The 18,837-nt window shown below is 41.5% G+C and overlaps 1 protein-coding gene across 2 annotated transcripts in view; it reads left to right on the top strand.

Annotated features, from left to right (window-relative positions):
* The first annotated feature begins 6,919 nt into the window (after positions 1 to 6,919).
* PLOD2 (procollagen-lysine,2-oxoglutarate 5-dioxygenase 2) overlaps positions 6,920 to 18,837 on the top strand; it is a 106,603-nt gene continuing 94,685 nt past the window's right edge. Inside the window, exon 1 of one of the 2 annotated variants that reach the window (XM_004278205.4) lies at positions 6,920 to 7,394. In XM_004278205.4, the coding sequence (XP_004278253.1) occupies positions 7,280 to 7,394 (115 nt within the window). In that variant the 5' untranslated portion in view covers positions 6,920 to 7,279. The remainder of the gene's footprint in view (positions 7,395 to 18,837) is intronic. The other variant, XM_004278207.4, reaches the window with a different exon arrangement.

The raw sequence follows: 18,837 nt of genomic DNA on the forward strand, positions 1-18,837 counted from the left end.
TGACCAGAACAAGCAGACCGGCCAGTAATGGGGCAGGGGACATAAGGAAGCATCCAATAGCAGGTGGTAAGGTAGTACCAGCAGGAGGCCTGGAGGGGGTTCAGACGTGGGAGGCAGTTACAGAACTCTGTTCTCCGGAGATTTACGAGATGACAAGGAAAGATCTCGGTCTGAGATGAAGTAGGCTATCAGACAGTGATCCAAGATAAGGACTAAGATGCTTGAGCTAAGGTGCATAAGGGGGACTTCCCTGGTGGCACAGTGGTTAAGAATCAGCTTGCCAATGCAGGGGACACTGGTTCGAGCCCTGGTTCGGGAAGATCCCCCATCCTGTGGAACAACTGAGCCTGTGCGCCACAACTACTGAAACCCTGTGTCTAGAGCTCGTGCTCTGCAACAAGAGAAGCCACTGCAATGAGAAGCCTGAGCACCGCAACGAAGACCAAACGCAGCCAAAAATAAATAAAATTTAAAAAAAATAACAGGTGTGTAAGGAAGAGCTCAGTCACAGAGGAATAAGGTAACAATTTCATTATAGGAAACTGGGCAGAGTGTAGGATCCTAGTTGACTAAGTAAGACCCATCTCGGTGCTGAGCCCAGAAATAGTTGATTGTAGACTCCTTATATTCGCAATACTTATGGAAAGGATTGGGTCTAGATTCTAGGGATACGACAAGGAGCGAATCAAAGTTTAATGAGGCCTAAGGTTTATATCATTTTAGGGATCGTTAAGAAAAAAAAAGACAATAGAGGTACAAATATAAAATAAGGTAAAGAAGTGAGTACTTATTTAGGATAAGAAAAGAAAATCTAACCACTTAAAAATTTATGGGATTCTTGGGCTCGAGTCTTTTTTTCCTAAGATCTCCTTGGATAGTTTCTGAGAAATGCTTTCTTAGTAATTGTTCCTGATAACAAACTGGCTTCCTTCCCAACCCAGGATACTGTACAATCCCCAGCCACTCCCAACACTCACAGAGGCCTTTGCAAGTGAGGGACACTGACACTTAAACTTTATTAGCTTCATGGCAAATCTGCCTCTGGACAGAGATGATTCCAGAGAAAGGAGTTCAATGGTCCTGGGAAGCAGGAGAATGAGGGACCATAAGAGCAGAGAGCCATAAAAAAACATGAGAAACTACAGCTGAACAAGAAATTTTTGACACAAGGCTATGTAATTATGTTAATCATAATTAATGTTATTCTGGAGTTACCTATGTCAATAAATATGTCATAGCTTAAAACTTTGGTAAAATATGTTTGGAAGACTGGATGCAGAAGCCACAAATGTCTGCTGGTAACTCATGGCCTAGATAGTTCTATCCCAATCAGTGTGACTAGTCAGAAAACATCTGCTAGGATCATCTTTGGAACACTTGTATACTCTGGCTCTCTTTACTATCCTGGCCTCCTCTTCTAACTCTGAATCTGGCTGCGTATAGTTTTACATCTGACATCATTCTGCTAGTTACAAGGGTTTCACAATTCATATCTGCAGAGGGAAGATTCTATATAATCATGTTCAGATGACTAAAACATATAATGGAGGTTAAAAAAAAATGGTGCTTTGTCTAGATGTGCTGAATGAGAACCAGGGTTCATAAATAAAGGGTTCTTGAAACCAGAGGGAGGAGTAAAAACCTTCAGAAGATAACCAAGGCACATTTCCCCTGTGATAAATAATTGTTTTTGTTGGCTGAAGAAATCTATTTTGCTTACCATCTGTTAAGCAGTTCACTTTCTTTTCTCACTCTGGTTTTGTTTGGATTTCCAACTCTTGAAAAAGTCACTTTGGAAATTGTTCTCTTCAAGTTGCAACTTAAAGAATTTAAAAAGAAAACAGCTGGGGCCACAAGCCTCTCATATATAGAGGGTACCTTCAGACTGGTGGCAACTTTCTCACCCTACAATTAGAAAGATGGCCCCCCGACATGGGCAGGAGAGGTCTGATTTAGTTGAAGAGTCACAGAATGAAAGCTCTGTCTCACGGGACCCTCCACTCCCTCATCTCCAGTTCGGACCTTACATTCACTGTCCTTTCTGCTCCCATCTAAAGTTTGATAGGAAACTCGTGTCCCCAGTGCTAAAAATCAATGACCTTTTCTCAGGCTTCCTCTTCCCATTTCCCAAGTCTCTCTTCAGTAGATGTTTTCCTGTTTGTCTGACTTTATCAGTCTCCTTTGCTGACTTCTCTCCTCCTCCACCCCCTATTGGGTCTGGCTTCCCCGAGTTTCAGCTCTTGGCTGTCTGGTTGTTTTTCCTTCTCATCTACTGCATTTAACCCCTCCCTCCTTCTCCACCCCCAGGGCTTTTATATGTGTTTTCAAGGCTTTACCTTTCATTCATTCAACAAATATTCATTGAATAAATATCTTGACTCCTTTTTTTCCCTCTTAACACCCACAATCAAACCATTAAGTTTTGTTGGCCCTACAATCAAAAATCTATTTCGAAACTGACTTGCTTTTACTGTTACCAACCAAGCTGAAACCACCATCGTCTCCTGGACCACTGCCTTAGACTCCAAATTGGCCTCCAGACTTTGCGGTTCATTTTCCCACCCACCTCCCTTGGTTTAGTCTCACTCAGCATCTGTGATCCTTTTCAAAACCTACGTTGAATCACGTCACTGCTCAGCGTGCAACCATCCAAATGGTACTCTCTCTCTTTTCCAATTGCAGTAAGAACACTAAACATGAAATCTACCCTCTTAACAGATTTTTTAAGTGTACAATAGAGTAGTGTTATCTACAGAGACAATGCTGTGCAGCAGATCTTTGGAACTTATTCATTTTGAGAAACTGAAATTTCACCCCTGTTGGTTAGTAGTTCCGCTTCCCCCCTCCCCCTAGCCCCTGGCAACCACCATTCTATTGTTTGCTTCTAAGAAGTTGATTTCTTTAGATATAAGTGGAATCATGCAGTATTTGTCCTTCTGTGAGTGGCTTCTTTCACTTAGCATAATGTCCTCAGGTCAAAGTTGATATCAGGCTCCACACAATCACACTGTGATTATCTGTTTACCTTTCCCATCCCTTGCTTGTTACCATCCAGGCTTCATATCCTACTAAGCTTACGGTCACTGAACTCCTTTCCAACAGTTCAGACTTGTTCTGGCCCCAGGGTCTTCGCACTTCCTGTTTTTCTTCCTGGACATAATTCCCCCATAGAGAATGACTACCTCTCTCCCTCACCACTTTCAGGTCTTTGCTCAAGGATCATCTTCTCAGTGACGGCTTCTCAGGACAGCCCATTTCAAAATTTCAGTATATCCTCTCCTTCTTAGTTAGCTTTCCTAATTTATTTTCTCTCTACAACTTATCACCATTGTGTGTTTATTATCTTTCTTTACGCAAGAGTAAAAGCTACATAAGGGAGGGACTTTGTTTTTTTCACTGATATATCTGTCTTACCAGCATCTAGAACAGTGCCTAGACATAGTAGGCACACAGTGGGTGCATTTTGAATGAACAACTGAATGAATGAATACATGCTAATATGTGCCAGTACTGAGTATAATGATGAAGAAAAATTGGATCCTGCCCTTGATAAACAAACTGTCTAGTAAAAGACTGTCAAAAATGAAAGAGTTTTGTTTAAACTTAAAAGTTAGAAAGCATGGAGCAGGGATACTTAATCTATCTGGAGATAGGATGAGGTACTCAAGTTGGGCTTCCTGTAGGAGGTGGCACCTGAGCCTGACAGAAGTTGGCCCAATGAAAGGAAGAGGAGAGATTTGGAGAAGAGTGTTTTTTTTCCTTGAGAACATTTACCTTTAATTCTTTTTGTTAATTAATTTTTATTGGAGTATAGTTGCTTTACAATGTTGTGTTAGTTTGTGCTGCACAGCAAAGTGAATCAGTTATACATATACAGATATCTACTCCTTTTTAGATTCTTTTCCCATATAGGTCATTACAGAGTATTGAGTAGAGTTTCCTGTGCTATACAGTAGGTCCTTATTAGATATCTATTTTAGAAGAGCTTTTAAAATAGAGAGATAACATGAACAAAGGCATGGTGGCTAAGAAGATGCTGTTACTGCTTTTCTCATTTCTCCTCAAATCTCCTTACCATTTCTGAGAATGCCAACCTCACTTCTCATGGCTAAGACGTGCATCATTCTTGGGGAGCTACTATGCCTGTGAGCATAGCAGGCTGGGAATGTCTGAGAATGAATGAGTGCCCCCAGCCCTTAATCCATGACTGATGAGTGTTGGCATATATATATATATATATTCCTATTCTCCTGCCCCTTGGCTAGGATATTTCTGTGGGGCGTACTTTACATCAATTCTGTGGGATTGTGGTTACCTACTGTGGTAGATTTAATAATGTACCCATTATTGGCCAATTCCCTTTTCTGTGTCACTTCACCCTCAGCTACCCCTTTTCCTTGAAACTCCCAACAAACTGCTGGTGCTTGAAACTTGGCTCTGGGTTGGCCTCTGTAAGAACAAAGGGGAAGATGGTGATTACTTTCCAAACTTTAGAGAATAAAAATTACAGTCTTTGGTCTGCTTTGGGAGGTAATAAAGCAAACCAGATCGGCTATAGGGAGAGGTGAAGTGAAGGAACTTGAATTCTAGGTTAAGAGATCTGGTTTGCTTCCAAATTTTTTCTGAAATCTTTGAGTTTGGGGATAAAGTAATTGAAAGGTTATTTGAGTATGATGAATCTAGCTGTGGTACGTGGGGTCAGGGAGGGTGTACACAGAGGGTGATCAGTTAGGACACAGTTCAAACAGCACATTAGTGAGGTGGCAGTGAGAATGGAAAGGAATAGAGGAGAGGCAATGTGAGGGGGAAAAAATGACAGGATTTGGAGTCTAGCTCTGTGTTGTGGGGAGGGAGGTAGTGGGAGGAGAGAAGTAGAAAATGCCTGAGGCTCTGTGAGCTAAAGAGCAGCAGTATCATTAACAGAGATGAGGAAGCCATGAGTGGGATCTGGATTTCATGAGTTAAAGACATTTGGAGTTTGTGCCAGTGGAATGTCCAAGTAGAAATGTCCAGCAGACAGCTGGAAATACAAGAAGGGAGGAAGGATTTGGTTTCAGAATTGGGGCTCTTTCAGGCAGCGATAAATATGGCTGGCTATTTTGAAAAGCCCAAAGAAACACTTAACTTTTTTTTTTAATAGATCTTTATTGGAGTATAATTACTTCACAATACCGTGTTAGTTTCTGTTGCACAACAAATCCAATCACTTAACTTTATACAAGTCTTATAGTCCTGAACTTGTGACTCTCAGTAGAGAAGGAGGAATGTCATAGTAACCTGCAATTATTGGTGGACTTTGCAGTTGAAACACACACACCCTTGTGATGTGGAGAGGCTGTAAGTATGCATGTGGGCAAGTGGGGGATTGGAAGGGCAGAAAGCTAGGCTCTAACCATGCAAGTTCTTGAAGATACTGGACAACCAGGGAAGTGAGAAGTCAAGTTCAAGGACTTTGGCAGGATTCAGGCACAGCAGACAGATTTGGAATTCTGGAGACTGAGATTTGGCCAAAAAGACCAGCCAATCCCAGCAGAGACCTCAGATTTAGAAGACTGATGCTCTTTGTTTTCTGCCTACTTTCATGGAGTGGCACTGGCCAGACACAGAAGGATGTTATTAAGGAATCCCTTCCTTAGCCTTTTCTTCTTCAGGCTAAACAATCCTTATTTCATTCTCACGTGTCATACTTTCCATTTCTTTATTTGTTGCTCTTCTCTGAACTTTCTCCAATATCCCTCTTAAAATACGGAGACCAAACCTTACACACACCATGACAACTGGCTTAGGGCTGGGCACAGGAAATTATTCTTTTTCTAAAGTGTCACACACAGGCAACATTTCTTTACAGGTTTTCCACCTGTTTTTAACGTGACCATTTAGTACTCATCTAGACATCATGCTAATTTCAGACAAAATGTGATCATAATGGAACGTCTTTTCCAATAATTTTCTGTTTTAACTTCAAAGGCTCAGAGTTGGAAAGGGTATTGGTTCAAATCAGCTCCACTCCCCTCCCCCGCCCCTGCATTTTAGGAAGATAGAGGTAGAACATTATCGAATATTGCCATACTAACAATATGATTTTTTTTCTCCCATAGGATAGCTCGTGTCATGAAATATACGAGGCAGATTGTCAGGCTTTGGCCTTAATTTGTGCTTTTGCCCCTGCTCATCCCAACAGATTAAACACTGGGCTAGCTAAGATGTGCTGAGAAGTAATACATTAAAAGGAATTTTCTCAGACATGAGTCAAAACTGGAAGCAGGGGAGGACGCGCCAGGGAGATGAGAGATCGCTCGCTCTGACAGCATCTCTGGGAGTAATTTTCCATGTAGACTGAAGGAAGATCTTGTAAGGCAAAGCACCGGGTTACACATGCTGGACTCCGATTCCGCAGGATTTACAAGCCATTACTGGAGAGAGTCTAAGGCTCTCCTGGCACAGGCAGAGGAGGAAGAAATGTTCAATGGCCAATAAAAACTTTCTGTTTATAGAGTAAACTAAAAACAGGGCCTTCCTTTTACAGGGTTTAGAAATTTGCCCCTGAGTTAACGGGGGTGCGGGATGTGTCTACATTTCCATCGTTCATTGTCGGGCGAGGTCCCATTCAACCAGGATTGCTGTGAATTTGACGTCGCTTCTGCTCTGGGGTAGCATCTAAATGTAGAGAAGAGCAGAGTCGCACCCTTAGAGGCTACCGGGAAGCTCAGGGTGCTGGGGAAGCCGAGAGGAGGGAGCGGGGAGCGCCGCCCGTCAGCCAGACTCCCAGCGTCTCCTCCCCCTGTCTCGGGCCCACTCCCAAACTTAACTGCACGCTTCCGGGTTCCAGCCAGAAGCCCTGCGTGAGCCTCCACACGTAGCGGCAGACGGCTCCTTAAATAGGTCGGAGTTGAGCAAACAATCCCAGACGTGGGGCTGGGACAGGCGCGCAGGCAGGGGAGCGCAGGCAACCGCACGGTGCACTCAGCAGCGCGGCGGGTCAGCCGGCGGCCAATAGCCGGGGCGCGGCCCGCCCCGTCACCTCCCCCTCGGGGACCCTATAAGTCGCCCGCGGCGCCGCTGGCGCCCGCCGCTCTGCGCCTTCCAGACCACCTGATTCCCGCCCCTCTCCACGCCGCTTGACCTGCCGGCTGCGGTTACCCTGCGCCCACTCTGCCCGGCCGCCTCCGCCCGCCTTCGTCGGCCCGGGGCGGATCAGGGGTCCCCACTCTCGCGAGAAGTGGGCCGCTGCAGGGTGTCAGGGGCGCCGGAGCCCGCGCGGGCCCTCGACGGGCCGAAGATGGGGCGGTGCGCGGTGCAGCCGCGGCTGCTGCTGCTGCTGCTGGCGCTCGTCCTCCAGCCCTGGGATCCCTGCCTGGGTGCAGACTCGGGGAAGTCCTCCAGCATCCCCACAGGTGAGCACTCCCGCGGGCCGCCCTGTCCCGCGAGGCTCGGCCGGATGGGCAGTTCATTCATCCACCGGTCCTTCGCGTGGGGTCGGCCGGGTGAGTTGGTGGAGGGGGGCGCCCGTCCCTCCGAGGTCCACAGAGGTGATTTGGTGGGAGCCTGTCCTTCCGCAGGACCACCGAGGTGAGTGGGGGTGGGCTGTCCATCCTCCTCAGAACCGCCCAGGTCTTCCCCAGAACTGCGCTCGGGCTGTGCTGATCCCCGGGGGAATGTGGGCGCATCCGCCCTCGTGGGCTCTCGGAGTTCTCCGTAACCCGAGAGCGCACGAAGTTTTCTTCAGCACGAGTTGGGGTTTCCTTTTGGTCTTGCAGGTCGGTGGGCACCAACACCTTTCCTGCAACTTTGCTTTCTCCTCCTTTGCTGGAGTTGGCATGATTTATCTGTTTTGGACGAAGCAGTACTCCCTCTGTGACCTAAACACTGGGCTAGTGTACTTTCTGATTGATGGTGACACATTCCTTCCAGCGCCCCAGGAAGTAGCTGGTAACACCTACCTCCTGCCAGAAACAACGCTCAAAACCGTGGTTGTTCTCAGTAAGGCTGCTTGGCTACCCAATACCTCCAGGAGGTAGCTTTCCTCTTTGGGGATTATGGAGGGGAAGCTGTCCACAGCTTTTCCGCTTAGCCACCCTGTTCGTAAGCCTGGTGCCCTTCCTTGTTTTCAGAAGCTGGAACTGCAGCAAATAGTCAAGTTCATGTAAAATAAAACTTTTTACATTTAGCAAGATTAAAGGGAGCCTCACCACATGTTTGTCGAAACATACTTTGCTGCCATTTGCTGCACATGCGATATCCTTCGAGTGTTCCACTTTTGTGCTCTAACTCTGTGTTCTCTGAGATTAGATCTTGAATTTAAATGTCTTTCTGCTGTACCACTTTTGTTTAAAAATTAAAATCATTCTGTCATTTTTTTGGGGAGTGGGAGAAAATAGGGCACTTTTCTTTTTGAACTTTAGTTAAGCACAAGGACAGAAACTTCTATTTTAAGTTTACATCCAGAAGTTGACATTTGCTGTAGAACCCAGTCAAATCCATGTAAGCAATACTTTTGTTTTCATCTGAAACAAACCTTTCCTAGGGTTTGTTTCCTAGGGTTTGTTTCAGAAAACTTCAGTGGACTAAGTTGCCCATCTTTCTACATTCCTGCCAAACAGTACTTGCTTTGTTAGTTTGAGAAACTTAAGCATTTGGATAGATTTTTGTCAGTTACAGTATACTTTTCTTTCTCTCAGATATATGTGATGGCTTCAAATTGAGTTTCTCAACCCTTTGTGGTTTCTTTAAATTTGAACTGAATTTTTTTCATTATTTTAAAATTATCTTTTACTGTAACATCTAGAAAATAGACAAGAAAATGCCTTCAGCAAACCTGGAAAAGGAGACATTAAAAAAAAATTCCCAGAAAAATGACTTTCTTTGTTGAAACACCCAAGGAAACTTACTGGGAAATAAAATAACCTCTAAGGACTTTGCCACTTTTAGAGGGACCTCTTCAGCCTTTGTATATTTTATTTCACTTCATTATCAACACCCCTTATAGAAGACATCTCTTTGTGGCTGCGTTTAGGTTTACATTCAAAATTATCTTTCTTTCCTAATCTGACTTTTAAGTTTCATGGAGCTGGACAGTAAAGTTTTAATGGATTGTAACATCAGAGAAGGGAATTTCAGATATGAATGCTTTTCTCAGAAAATGACACGTAAAACCCACTGCTGACAACTGAGGACTGATTTTGGTGGTTGGGCATGGGGAATTCAGATATCATTTAAATGCAGAAAAATATTGATTTGTCATAGATGGAGCCAGCAGTAGTCAGTTTGATTATGAACTGTGTATAGGTAGATGTGATAAGCTATTAAATATAGATGGTACAGTGCTTGATAACATGGGGAGAATCATGGAATATGTTCTATTTTCTCTCTAAACTATTACAACTGAAAATTGCTAAATTGGAAACTTATCTATGTAAATATCAAGCAAACTTTAGAACTCTAAGTTGTTCCTTGCTTAATAGGAGGTCTTTAAGAAGAGTGCTTATCATCTCTAACCCGCTATTTTTGTCACCATGTCCCAGCTAAACATGAAGAAATAGATTAGACCAGGGTTTTGTGGCTGTATTTACATTTTGAGCTAGATAATTATTTATTGTGGGAGACTATCCAGTGCATTTTACGATGTTTAGCAGCATCCTTGGCCTCTACCCACTAGAAGCCAGGAGGACCCTCCTCCAGGAGTGAAAATGAAATATGTCTCAAAATTAAAAATGGCCATATGTCTCCTGAGGGACAAAATTACCCAGGGTTGGAAATCACTGGATTAGACAAATCTATGTGTATTTGAGGCAATGTGGCGTTATAGTGTACTGGAATGATAATGGCTACTCTTTTTTCGAAACAAATATTTATAGTGATTTTTCCATTTTTCCACTGTAGTAGGGAATGTGTTGTTTGAATCACATTACATTAATCAATTTTTGAAATATAGTTTTTCCTAGCTTTGATGCTGTGCATTAACCAGAGTTGAGAACACTGCTTTTTGTTTTCTTTGCTGAGAGTTCTACTGTGTACTGCATTCATTCCTTTTCGGTTGCCACTTTATTCTCAGCATGGAAAGACTCTAAATAAGAATTTGGTTAAAAACAATCATTTTCTCCTAGAATCATTTATAGGAATTTTGCCTTAAACTTTTATCTCCATGGGAGCTTTCGAGGCAAAACCCTCCTAACAAGCATCAACAAATCAAGTTCATACCCTGATTTATGTTTCCTACACTTTTTCCCTTCTCAATGAGAGAAGGTGTATTCCTGCCAAGAATTTGTAACTAAGTCTCCAGACCTAGATCAACATTTGGTGTGTTTTCTAAGGTACCTTGCCTATTCCATGATCTAAATTGGGCAGAAACCAAGTTTTGCACAAAAATGGAGGAAATGGTTTCAGATGTTTCTGTCAAGACCAGTATTTTTCAACCATGTTCATTTATAAACTCTTTAATTTACCCTGGCACATTCAAGGAGGAAAGGAAAGGTCTGTCCCTATCTGCTGATGCAAACTGACAATTTACGGGATGGAGAGGAAAAAACCAAGGTCCTGGAAAAACCTCGAGAAGAAGAGAGGGAGGCTTGTGCTTTGTGTACTTTGTGTGTCCTGGGCTCCAGCCACACAGAATGACCAGTCTCTGCCTTTTGTTCGTGTAAAAATAGACATACAAAACAATTCTAGAGAATGTGAGGACCAGAAATGAAAATTAAATTGAGATACCCTTCTCTACCCATCACATTGACTAAAGCATTAAAAAAATAAACTCTGATCATACCAACTGTTGTGAGGGTGAGAAGTCTCAGGAAGCACAACACCTTTGGAGAACAATTTAGTAATGTCTAGTGGAATGGAGAATCCACATACCCTGCCATCCTAGATACACATGTACAGGTCTCTCAAATTTCTACTTCTGTCTGTTCTCCTTGAAATTATATTCTTTGTTTATATCTAGCTCCTAAGAAATTCTTCTCCATCCTGCCTTTTGTTTGGCTCTCTTTCTAACTGCTTAATGCAGTTGGTTTATACGATCATGTCTGCTTTGTATGATAGATGTTCATGTTTAATAAATTATAAATTTTTTGGAGTAAAGGACTGAGTCTTATTCATTTTTGTGCCCCTCACAGTACCTTCCCTGTTCTTTTAACACAAAGAAGATTCTCAGTTTATGTTTGTTGAGTTTCTGGCCGCCTCGGAGAATTATGAAAAGTGGCATGCAGTCAATGAGATTTCTAGCTGCTCCTTTTCCTAGTGTTTTAACTAAGTTCACTGAGTTTCCTTTCTCTACCAGGGTACCCATGCACTACCATGATCAAGGAACTTACCCATGAAACATCAGGCAAGGCTTTGTTTCTGAACAAGTTGTTGGCAACTCTTTTTTTTTTTTTTTCCCTTGGCTATGTTGGCTCTTCGTTTCTGCGTGAGGACTCTCTCTTGTCGTGGTGAGCGGGGGTTACTGTTCGCTGCGGTGCGCAGGCTTCTCATTGCAGTGGCTTCTCTTGTTGCAGAGCACGGGCTCCAGGTGCGTGGGCTTTAGTAGTTGCAGCGTGTGGGCTCAGTAGTTGTGGCTCGCGGGCTCTAGAGCACAGGCTCAGTAGTTGTGGTGCACGGCCTTAGTTGCTCCACGGCATGTGGGATCTTCCTGGTCTAGGGATCGAACCTGTGTCCCCTGCATTGGCAGGCATATTCTCAACCACTGCGCCACCAGGGAAGTCCAGTTGTTGGCAGTTCTTCTCCAGAAGTTATATTTTCTGCTCTACCTAGCTTTCTCAATATAAAATCATACCTTCAGAAATACTTTCACGTGGTTGGATACCATGATCCTTTTTTTATAGATGGTGAAATGGACATTTAGATGGTTTGTTACTTGAAGATCAGATAGCTGAAAGCAACACAAGAGGGACTTGTGCCCTTTCTTCAGGCCATGCTCTGTGTCTTCCCTGACCCCTTTATGCTTTTGGACTTTCAGTACCGATGGGAAAGAAATAGAGACTGGGCATCAGAGATCTAAAGAAGCAAAAGGGCTGCTTTGCTAAAGAGCACTAATTTTGTAGGTTTATATAAATGGAGGGGAAAGGGATAGGCAGGGGCTGAAGGAGAGCTTGGCCCCTGGTCAGGGATGACAAGCTACAGCCCACGGGCCAAATCCGGCAGACTATAAACAGCTACCTGTTTTTGTACAGCCAGTGAGCTAATGATGAGTTTTACATTTTTAAATGACTGAAAACTATAAATATATATATATATATATATATGTCTCGTGACATATGAAAGTTATATGAAATCCAGTATTCAGGGTCCGTAAAGTTTTATTGGCTCACAACCACATTCGTTCGTTAACATATCATCTGTGGCTGCTTTGGTGCTACAAGGCAGAGTCGATTAGTTGTCACAGAGGCTATATGTCCTGCAAAGTCTAAATTATTTGCTCTCTGGCCCTGTACAGAAACCCTTTGCCGACTTTGGCCTTAGGAGATGGTATTCCCTCTTAAGCCATGTCTCCTGCAGATCTGCTGCTCTCTTGGAAGGAGACACATTCTGGACAGTAGCAGCTGGCTCTGGGCACTTGAGAGAGCTGTTTTTCATTTTCGCCTTTGCCAGTGATTCCTGTGGCATTTTGAATTCAAACATAGAGCTTCTCTGTTACATCTTTTTAAACCTGGTGCTTGATGCTAACTAGACATGTACTTTGGTGTAAATAGTGTGCTTAGGATAAAAAATGGATTTATATATACTACCAAATGTAAAGTAGATCGCTAGTGGGAAGCAGCCGCATAGCACAGGGAGATCAGCTTGGTGCTTTGTGACCACCTAGAGGGGTGGGATAGGGAGGGTGGGAGGGAGGGAGATGCAAGAGGGAAGAGATATGGGGACATATGTATATGTATAACTGATTCACTTTGTTATAAAGCAGAAACTAACACACCATTGTAAAGCAATTATACTCCAATAAAGATGTTAAAAAACAAAAAGAATAAAACACCCTGGTGGCCGATTGTAAACGAGATGCATATTTCTTTTTCAGAGCTTGTGTGTGTTCTAGAAATTTGGTCTAGAAACTCGACTGTGAATCTGTGGCTTGATTCCTGGGAGGAAATGATTAGCACATTTATCAATGACTATTTTTATTCTTCTTCAACCTTTGCTGTAAAACTTAAGCTGAACTGAGAAATTGGTGCTTTTAAAATGACAGATCTTTTTCTTTTACATTTTACCCCTTTGCATTTGCTGCGATATGTTTGCCTCACTAAACTTAAATAACAACTCATTTTCAGAACTATTGAGATTTTAATTAGCCAAGAAATAGTTATCCAGAGTAGTAGAATTATAAACAGTGCATTATGATTTGTTGTCCTTATGCTACCTACTATCTTTTTAAAATTGAAATACACTTGATTTGCTACTTACTGTCTTACGGCGTATTATGTTGCAACTTTGTTTGGTAATGGTGCTACTGAATTAATCACTACGCTATTAACTGTGTCACAAGAAAGCTCCGTCAAAAAATGCTGTTTATAATTAAAAAATACAGAAACTTTAAATACGTTTTAATGTTTCCCATTCAGGATAACTTTATTTAAAACAAAATTTAAAGAGTGAAGATATGTTATTTTTATACCCAGAGGAAAGATTTCCATTACATATTTTCTTTTGTGTGTTAAAAGAGGCACATCAACTTCTGTTAATGATTTTGATTTAGTTTTTAAATATAAATCTCTTTATTAAAAAAATAAACTAATTCAGGTTAGTGCATTTACGTACTTAGTTACTAGATTGATTCATAAGTATTTTTCAGGCCTTGGTTGTATTAGTAGCATACTGTAGCAGTTATGGGAAAATAACAATCATTTTTTATTCCAATTGAAATGTGGGTATATCTCCCCCCTTAAATTTATTTCTTAAAAAAAGATGTGATTATATGAGAAAATGCTTGATTTGCTAGTGTGGACATATACTTCGTTTACTGTTTATATTCTGCTGTAAAAATTTTGGTTTAAAGTTTAGTTTGTATAGGGTTGGAATTGCATTTTATGTAGTTAGGGAGAAAACTTTGAATAGTGAGTAGACTATCTTTGCTTTATAATGAAAATCTTCATTAGAAATGGAAAAAAACACTTTAATTTCATACAATTGGAGGAACATGCTTGTTGCTATTAATATATTCTGTGAAATTTTTAATACAAAAAGAGTTTTTGAGGACATACAGCTAAAATGAGGGGGCTAAATGGTCAGGGAAAGTGCTTCTAAAAAACATGGTTGAGTTTCCAAAATGGGCTAGGGTTATAATTAAATCTCATTTGTTATATTGATTTTAACATTGCTTTTATTATTTTGGATGTATAAGACATCCTGGTGTTATTACATTAACTGATCATCTGCTCATTTACTTTAGGGTTACATACTAAAATTTTTAAAAGGAGTTCTATTTATTTTTCTAGTTACTGCTAATCTGTTTCAACATTTCTTCCAAAGAGAAAGAGAGAGGGGATTTTCCTCTGATTAAAATGCTGTGGTTCTGTTCTTCTAACGCTGTGGACATCACATGGTAAAGATTCTTATGGTAGGAAGGAACTTGCAAGCACATGTAATTTTTATCGCTCTCATCACCAGCCCTAGTCAGACCCAGACATTCAGAGGTACTGAGGAGACACTGAATATGCATCATGCCACCCAGCTTCACTGTCTGCAGGCACAGCAGCAAGTGGAAGAAGGACGTGAGGTCCAGGCAGTCTTGAGTTCCTCATTCTTGGACACTGTCCAGGAAAAGCCCCAGAAACTCTGCATCTCAGTTCCAGTGACCACAGAGCCCCAACACAGAGCCAGTGTCCCATCAGCAAGGCTCTTTCATTGACTAGTCTGTTTCACTGGTTTGAAGCTACAACTTTTATTGGGCCTTAGGGTGCTAATTACTTTTAGGTGCTACACACCTGGCTAGGAAGGGAGCCAGTTACTTTTGGATTTTTAAAATTCATTCTCAAAACTGGTTCTTTAAATATTTGATCCTTTTCTTCCTGGGTCTAGCAGTATACTAACACGAGCAGCTCTTTTAGCATGCCAAACAACAACAACAACAACAACAAAGCAAATGTAGAATTAAATTTTTTTTTTTGGAGGAAACTGGCTAACAGTTTGTAGGCAGATTAAAATGACCTCCCTAATTCAATTGCCTAGGGAAGTCTTACAGAGCCATCATGCAGAGGGCAAACTGGCTCTCTGATGGGATTTTCCAGTCATGCCCAAGCCAGCTCCGAGGCCCCTTGTCTTCCGAGGGCTCCTTGCTCTCCTGCGCTAACCTTGCAGACCTCTCTCCTGGCCTCCAGCTGGCATCACAACTGTGACCAGGGTGCCTTGGTCATCCAGAGCCTCTGAAATTCCTGTCGGCCACGTCTAGAGAGGGACAAGTCTCCTTTTCTTCTTAGTTGAGTTTAAACAGGGGTGGAATTTTTTAAACAGTGACTTTACTGGGTAACCAAGGGCAAAACAAAACAAAACCCCAAACTGGAAAAGCACCAAAGCAAAGCAATGAACAGACTTACAAATTAGAGACTCAGAGTTCTTACTCTACTGTGACTTTACTTAAAGACCTGCCTACCTGCACATCCTCGGGGATTCATAGGTTCTGCGTCTGTGCGCAGCTTTTCTTTCTCCTCTCTTCCGTCCTGCTTCTCTTCACCAGCTTCTTTTACACAGACAGCTCTTTCTTCTCCAGCATTGGAGTCCATGAAGTTCATAGATAGATAAGTGTTACTAGGTTGTGAAATAATAAAAAATATGTTTATTTTGATCTCAACAGCCGCCCCCCTCGCCCCATTCCTGCTAATATTTGGCCTTTGAGCCTTGCTCCTGACACAGAGCTCCTAAAACCCTTGTAATTTCCTGAGTGATAGGAGTGTCTGACACAGAGCTCCTCTATCCCTTGGAATTTCCTAGGTGATAGGAGCATCTTTTGTTCTAATGAGACAACTCTTGGTGGGCTCTTGGACGGAATCTGGTCACTAGAAAGACCAAGCCGTGATTAGAAACTTGGAGCTTTCAGCCCTACCCCCGTATTCCACGGAGGGAGAGGGATTTGAAACTAAGTTAATAATCGACCACGCCTGTGTGATGAAGCCTCTACAGAGATCCCTAAAGTTCAGGTTTTGGAGAGCTTCTGAGTCTTGGAATGCATCTACAAGCCAGGAAGGTAGTACACCCCAGCTCCAGAGGGGACAGAAACTCCTGCCCTGGGGACCCTTCTAGACCTTGACCTATGTATCTCTTCATCTTGCTGTTCATTTGTATCCTTTAAAATATTTTTGTAATAAATTGGCAATAGTAAGTCAGCTGTTTTCCTTGGTTCTGTCGGCCACTCTAGAAAATTATTGAACCTGAGAAGGGGGGGTCTTGGGAACTTCTGATTTGTAGCCAAGTCACACAGAAGTTGTGGGTAACCTGGGGACCTACTGCTTGCGACGGGCATCTGAAGTGGGGGCAGCCTTATGGGACTGAGCCCTTAACCTGTTGGGTCTGTGGTAATTCTGGTTAAATTGAACTGAATTGCAGAACACCCAGCTGATGTGGGAGAAAGGGTCTGTGTGGGGAAAAAACCCACACATGGGTGTCAGAAGTATTGTGTGTGTATATAGTAGAGGAGAACACCATAGTGTTTTCTCTAGGCATCGGTGGACGAGATATTTTTATAGTTTCGTAGGGACCTATCAGCCTAACCCTAGTCATTTATTTTCTTCAGTGGGTAAGTTTTTAATGCATTTTTGCTCACAGCTCTTCTGATAGTGCTTTTTTTTTGGTTTTGAGTAGTAATTTACATTGGCTTATATGAATCTACACTCTTCAATAAATCTACACTTATTTAAATAACTTTAAAAATTCTCCCAGAATACACTTTTTCTAGAGGTAATTAGCAGTTTTGTAACTTCTTAGATACAAATGCACGCTAAGAACAATTCCTACTGTGTAATATTCTGAAGTGTCACAATTAATATTTCAAAATTTAATTCTATGAGTATTTATTGAATGGCTAGTCTGTGTTCCAAGTTGCCTTATGTGGAGGAAAAAGAGAAAAAACATGACAAACCAAAAATGTGTTAGGCTCAGTTCCTGTTCCACATTGAAATTCTAAGATTCTTACATAGAAAATAGTGCATATATAAAACTGAACAAATCGAAAGAGCACTTATGATGAAGCCTGGCCTGTGGGGAAGACGATAGACATCTGGGCGTCGGGAAACTTACATCTAAGTTTTAACCCTTCCACTCACTAACCTTGAGTCAATTACCTTGCCTCACCCGACTTCTTTGTAATTTATGATCTCTCTAGCTCTGTTATTTGATGTTCCTTGAATTCTAAATGTCAGGATGTGTAGTGGAGACAAAGTGCTGCAGGAATCAGAAATGAGGTCTCAAGGAAATTTACTACTGATGATTTTGTTAGGCCAAAGAAAGCATAGATGCAAAGTTGTTTTGTATTTTAATATTCTAGTTATTCTATCAGAAGCTGGACTTAGGCTTTGATTTTTTTTTTTCCTAATTAACTTTTGATTTAGAGGTAAGAAAATAGGGCCAAGAATAATTAAATTTACATTTAAAAATATTTCAAGTGTTTTAATGTGAGAGGAGAAAACAATCTGGTGTTTATATGAAGCTATTTTCCATCTCCTGAGAGGAATCATATACTCTTCAGTACATTTAAATATTGTAAGGTTTTTTTTTGTAAGCTGTTTTTAAAAATAACTGTATATTCCTCTGTTTCCACCCTGTTTAAGGCCTGTTGGTTAACAAAAATGATGCTGATAACTCTTTCGAAGTTAAAGAATTTTTTTAATGAAATGTGCTGTTTAAAAATTGGAAGCCCTCCTCCAGATTGTTCTGAAACACTTATCAAATCACCCAGATCTACTTTTTAGAGTCATTAAATATTTGTAAAATATGATTGCATTTAGTAAACTAGAAACATGGTAAAGAAAAAGAAAATCAGCTCATGGGAGAAAAGTGTTTGTGTGCATTGTGTGTGTGTATGCATAGTGTTTGCTACCCACAGAGATAACTGTTAAGCCTTGAGAGTGGAGTAGAAATTTGGGATGCCTTTCGATCTGGACTTTTCTTGGATATATTTTTCATTCATTGTCACAGTAACATTTATTCTGCATGTGTTTGCACCCCTGGAGTGAAACATATCTAGTAAATGGTATAGTCTTAGACCCAGGCCTTGGAAGAGGTGGTGGTGCTTTTCTCTTCGGACTATTTTTCCTACTGCTGCAGATGGATTTTATGTAAATTGAAGGAAGCAGTTCAAAGAAAACAATGGGATGGGAAAGAGGGTGGCTTAGTTTTGAAAACATACAGTTGTTAACTTTTTCCAGTATAAGATTACAAAGAAATCACAGAACCATTTAGTCTGGGTGTTGTTTTTGGAGATTAACTGTGATTTATTGAATAAGCAAGTAAACATTAGCAGATGTTTCTCCTGTAGCGTCGGTAAGGTTGAAGAAAAATCTGTTTCAATAAAATAATTACTTTTGTATTACTATAAAATAGTTGATACGTTTATGTCCCTCAAGTGTAAGCATGGGTTGTTTTCATAGGGTATATAATCCTAAATAGTCAAGCTCCTCTTCTCCATAGCAAGTCGCTGAATGGCTCTGTTACACGAGTGACAGCAGCATCACGGGTTGCAGTTACAGCGGGTTACAGTTTATGGCAGAGTGGGATTTTTTTAGGTTGAGGTAAGAGATAAACTAAGAAGCTTATTTTAAATCGTACACGTAAACTTAAGAAATGTCCACACTTGACAGTTCTAGCTCCTTTTCTAAAACTGGATTTAAATTCTTCATTGATGTAAGGTATGACTTTTTCTTA

Source organism: Orcinus orca, chromosome 5, assembly GCF_937001465.1.
Source record: "Orcinus orca chromosome 5, mOrcOrc1.1, whole genome shotgun sequence".
Lineage (NCBI taxonomy): Eukaryota > Metazoa > Chordata > Mammalia > Artiodactyla > Delphinidae > Orcinus > Orcinus orca.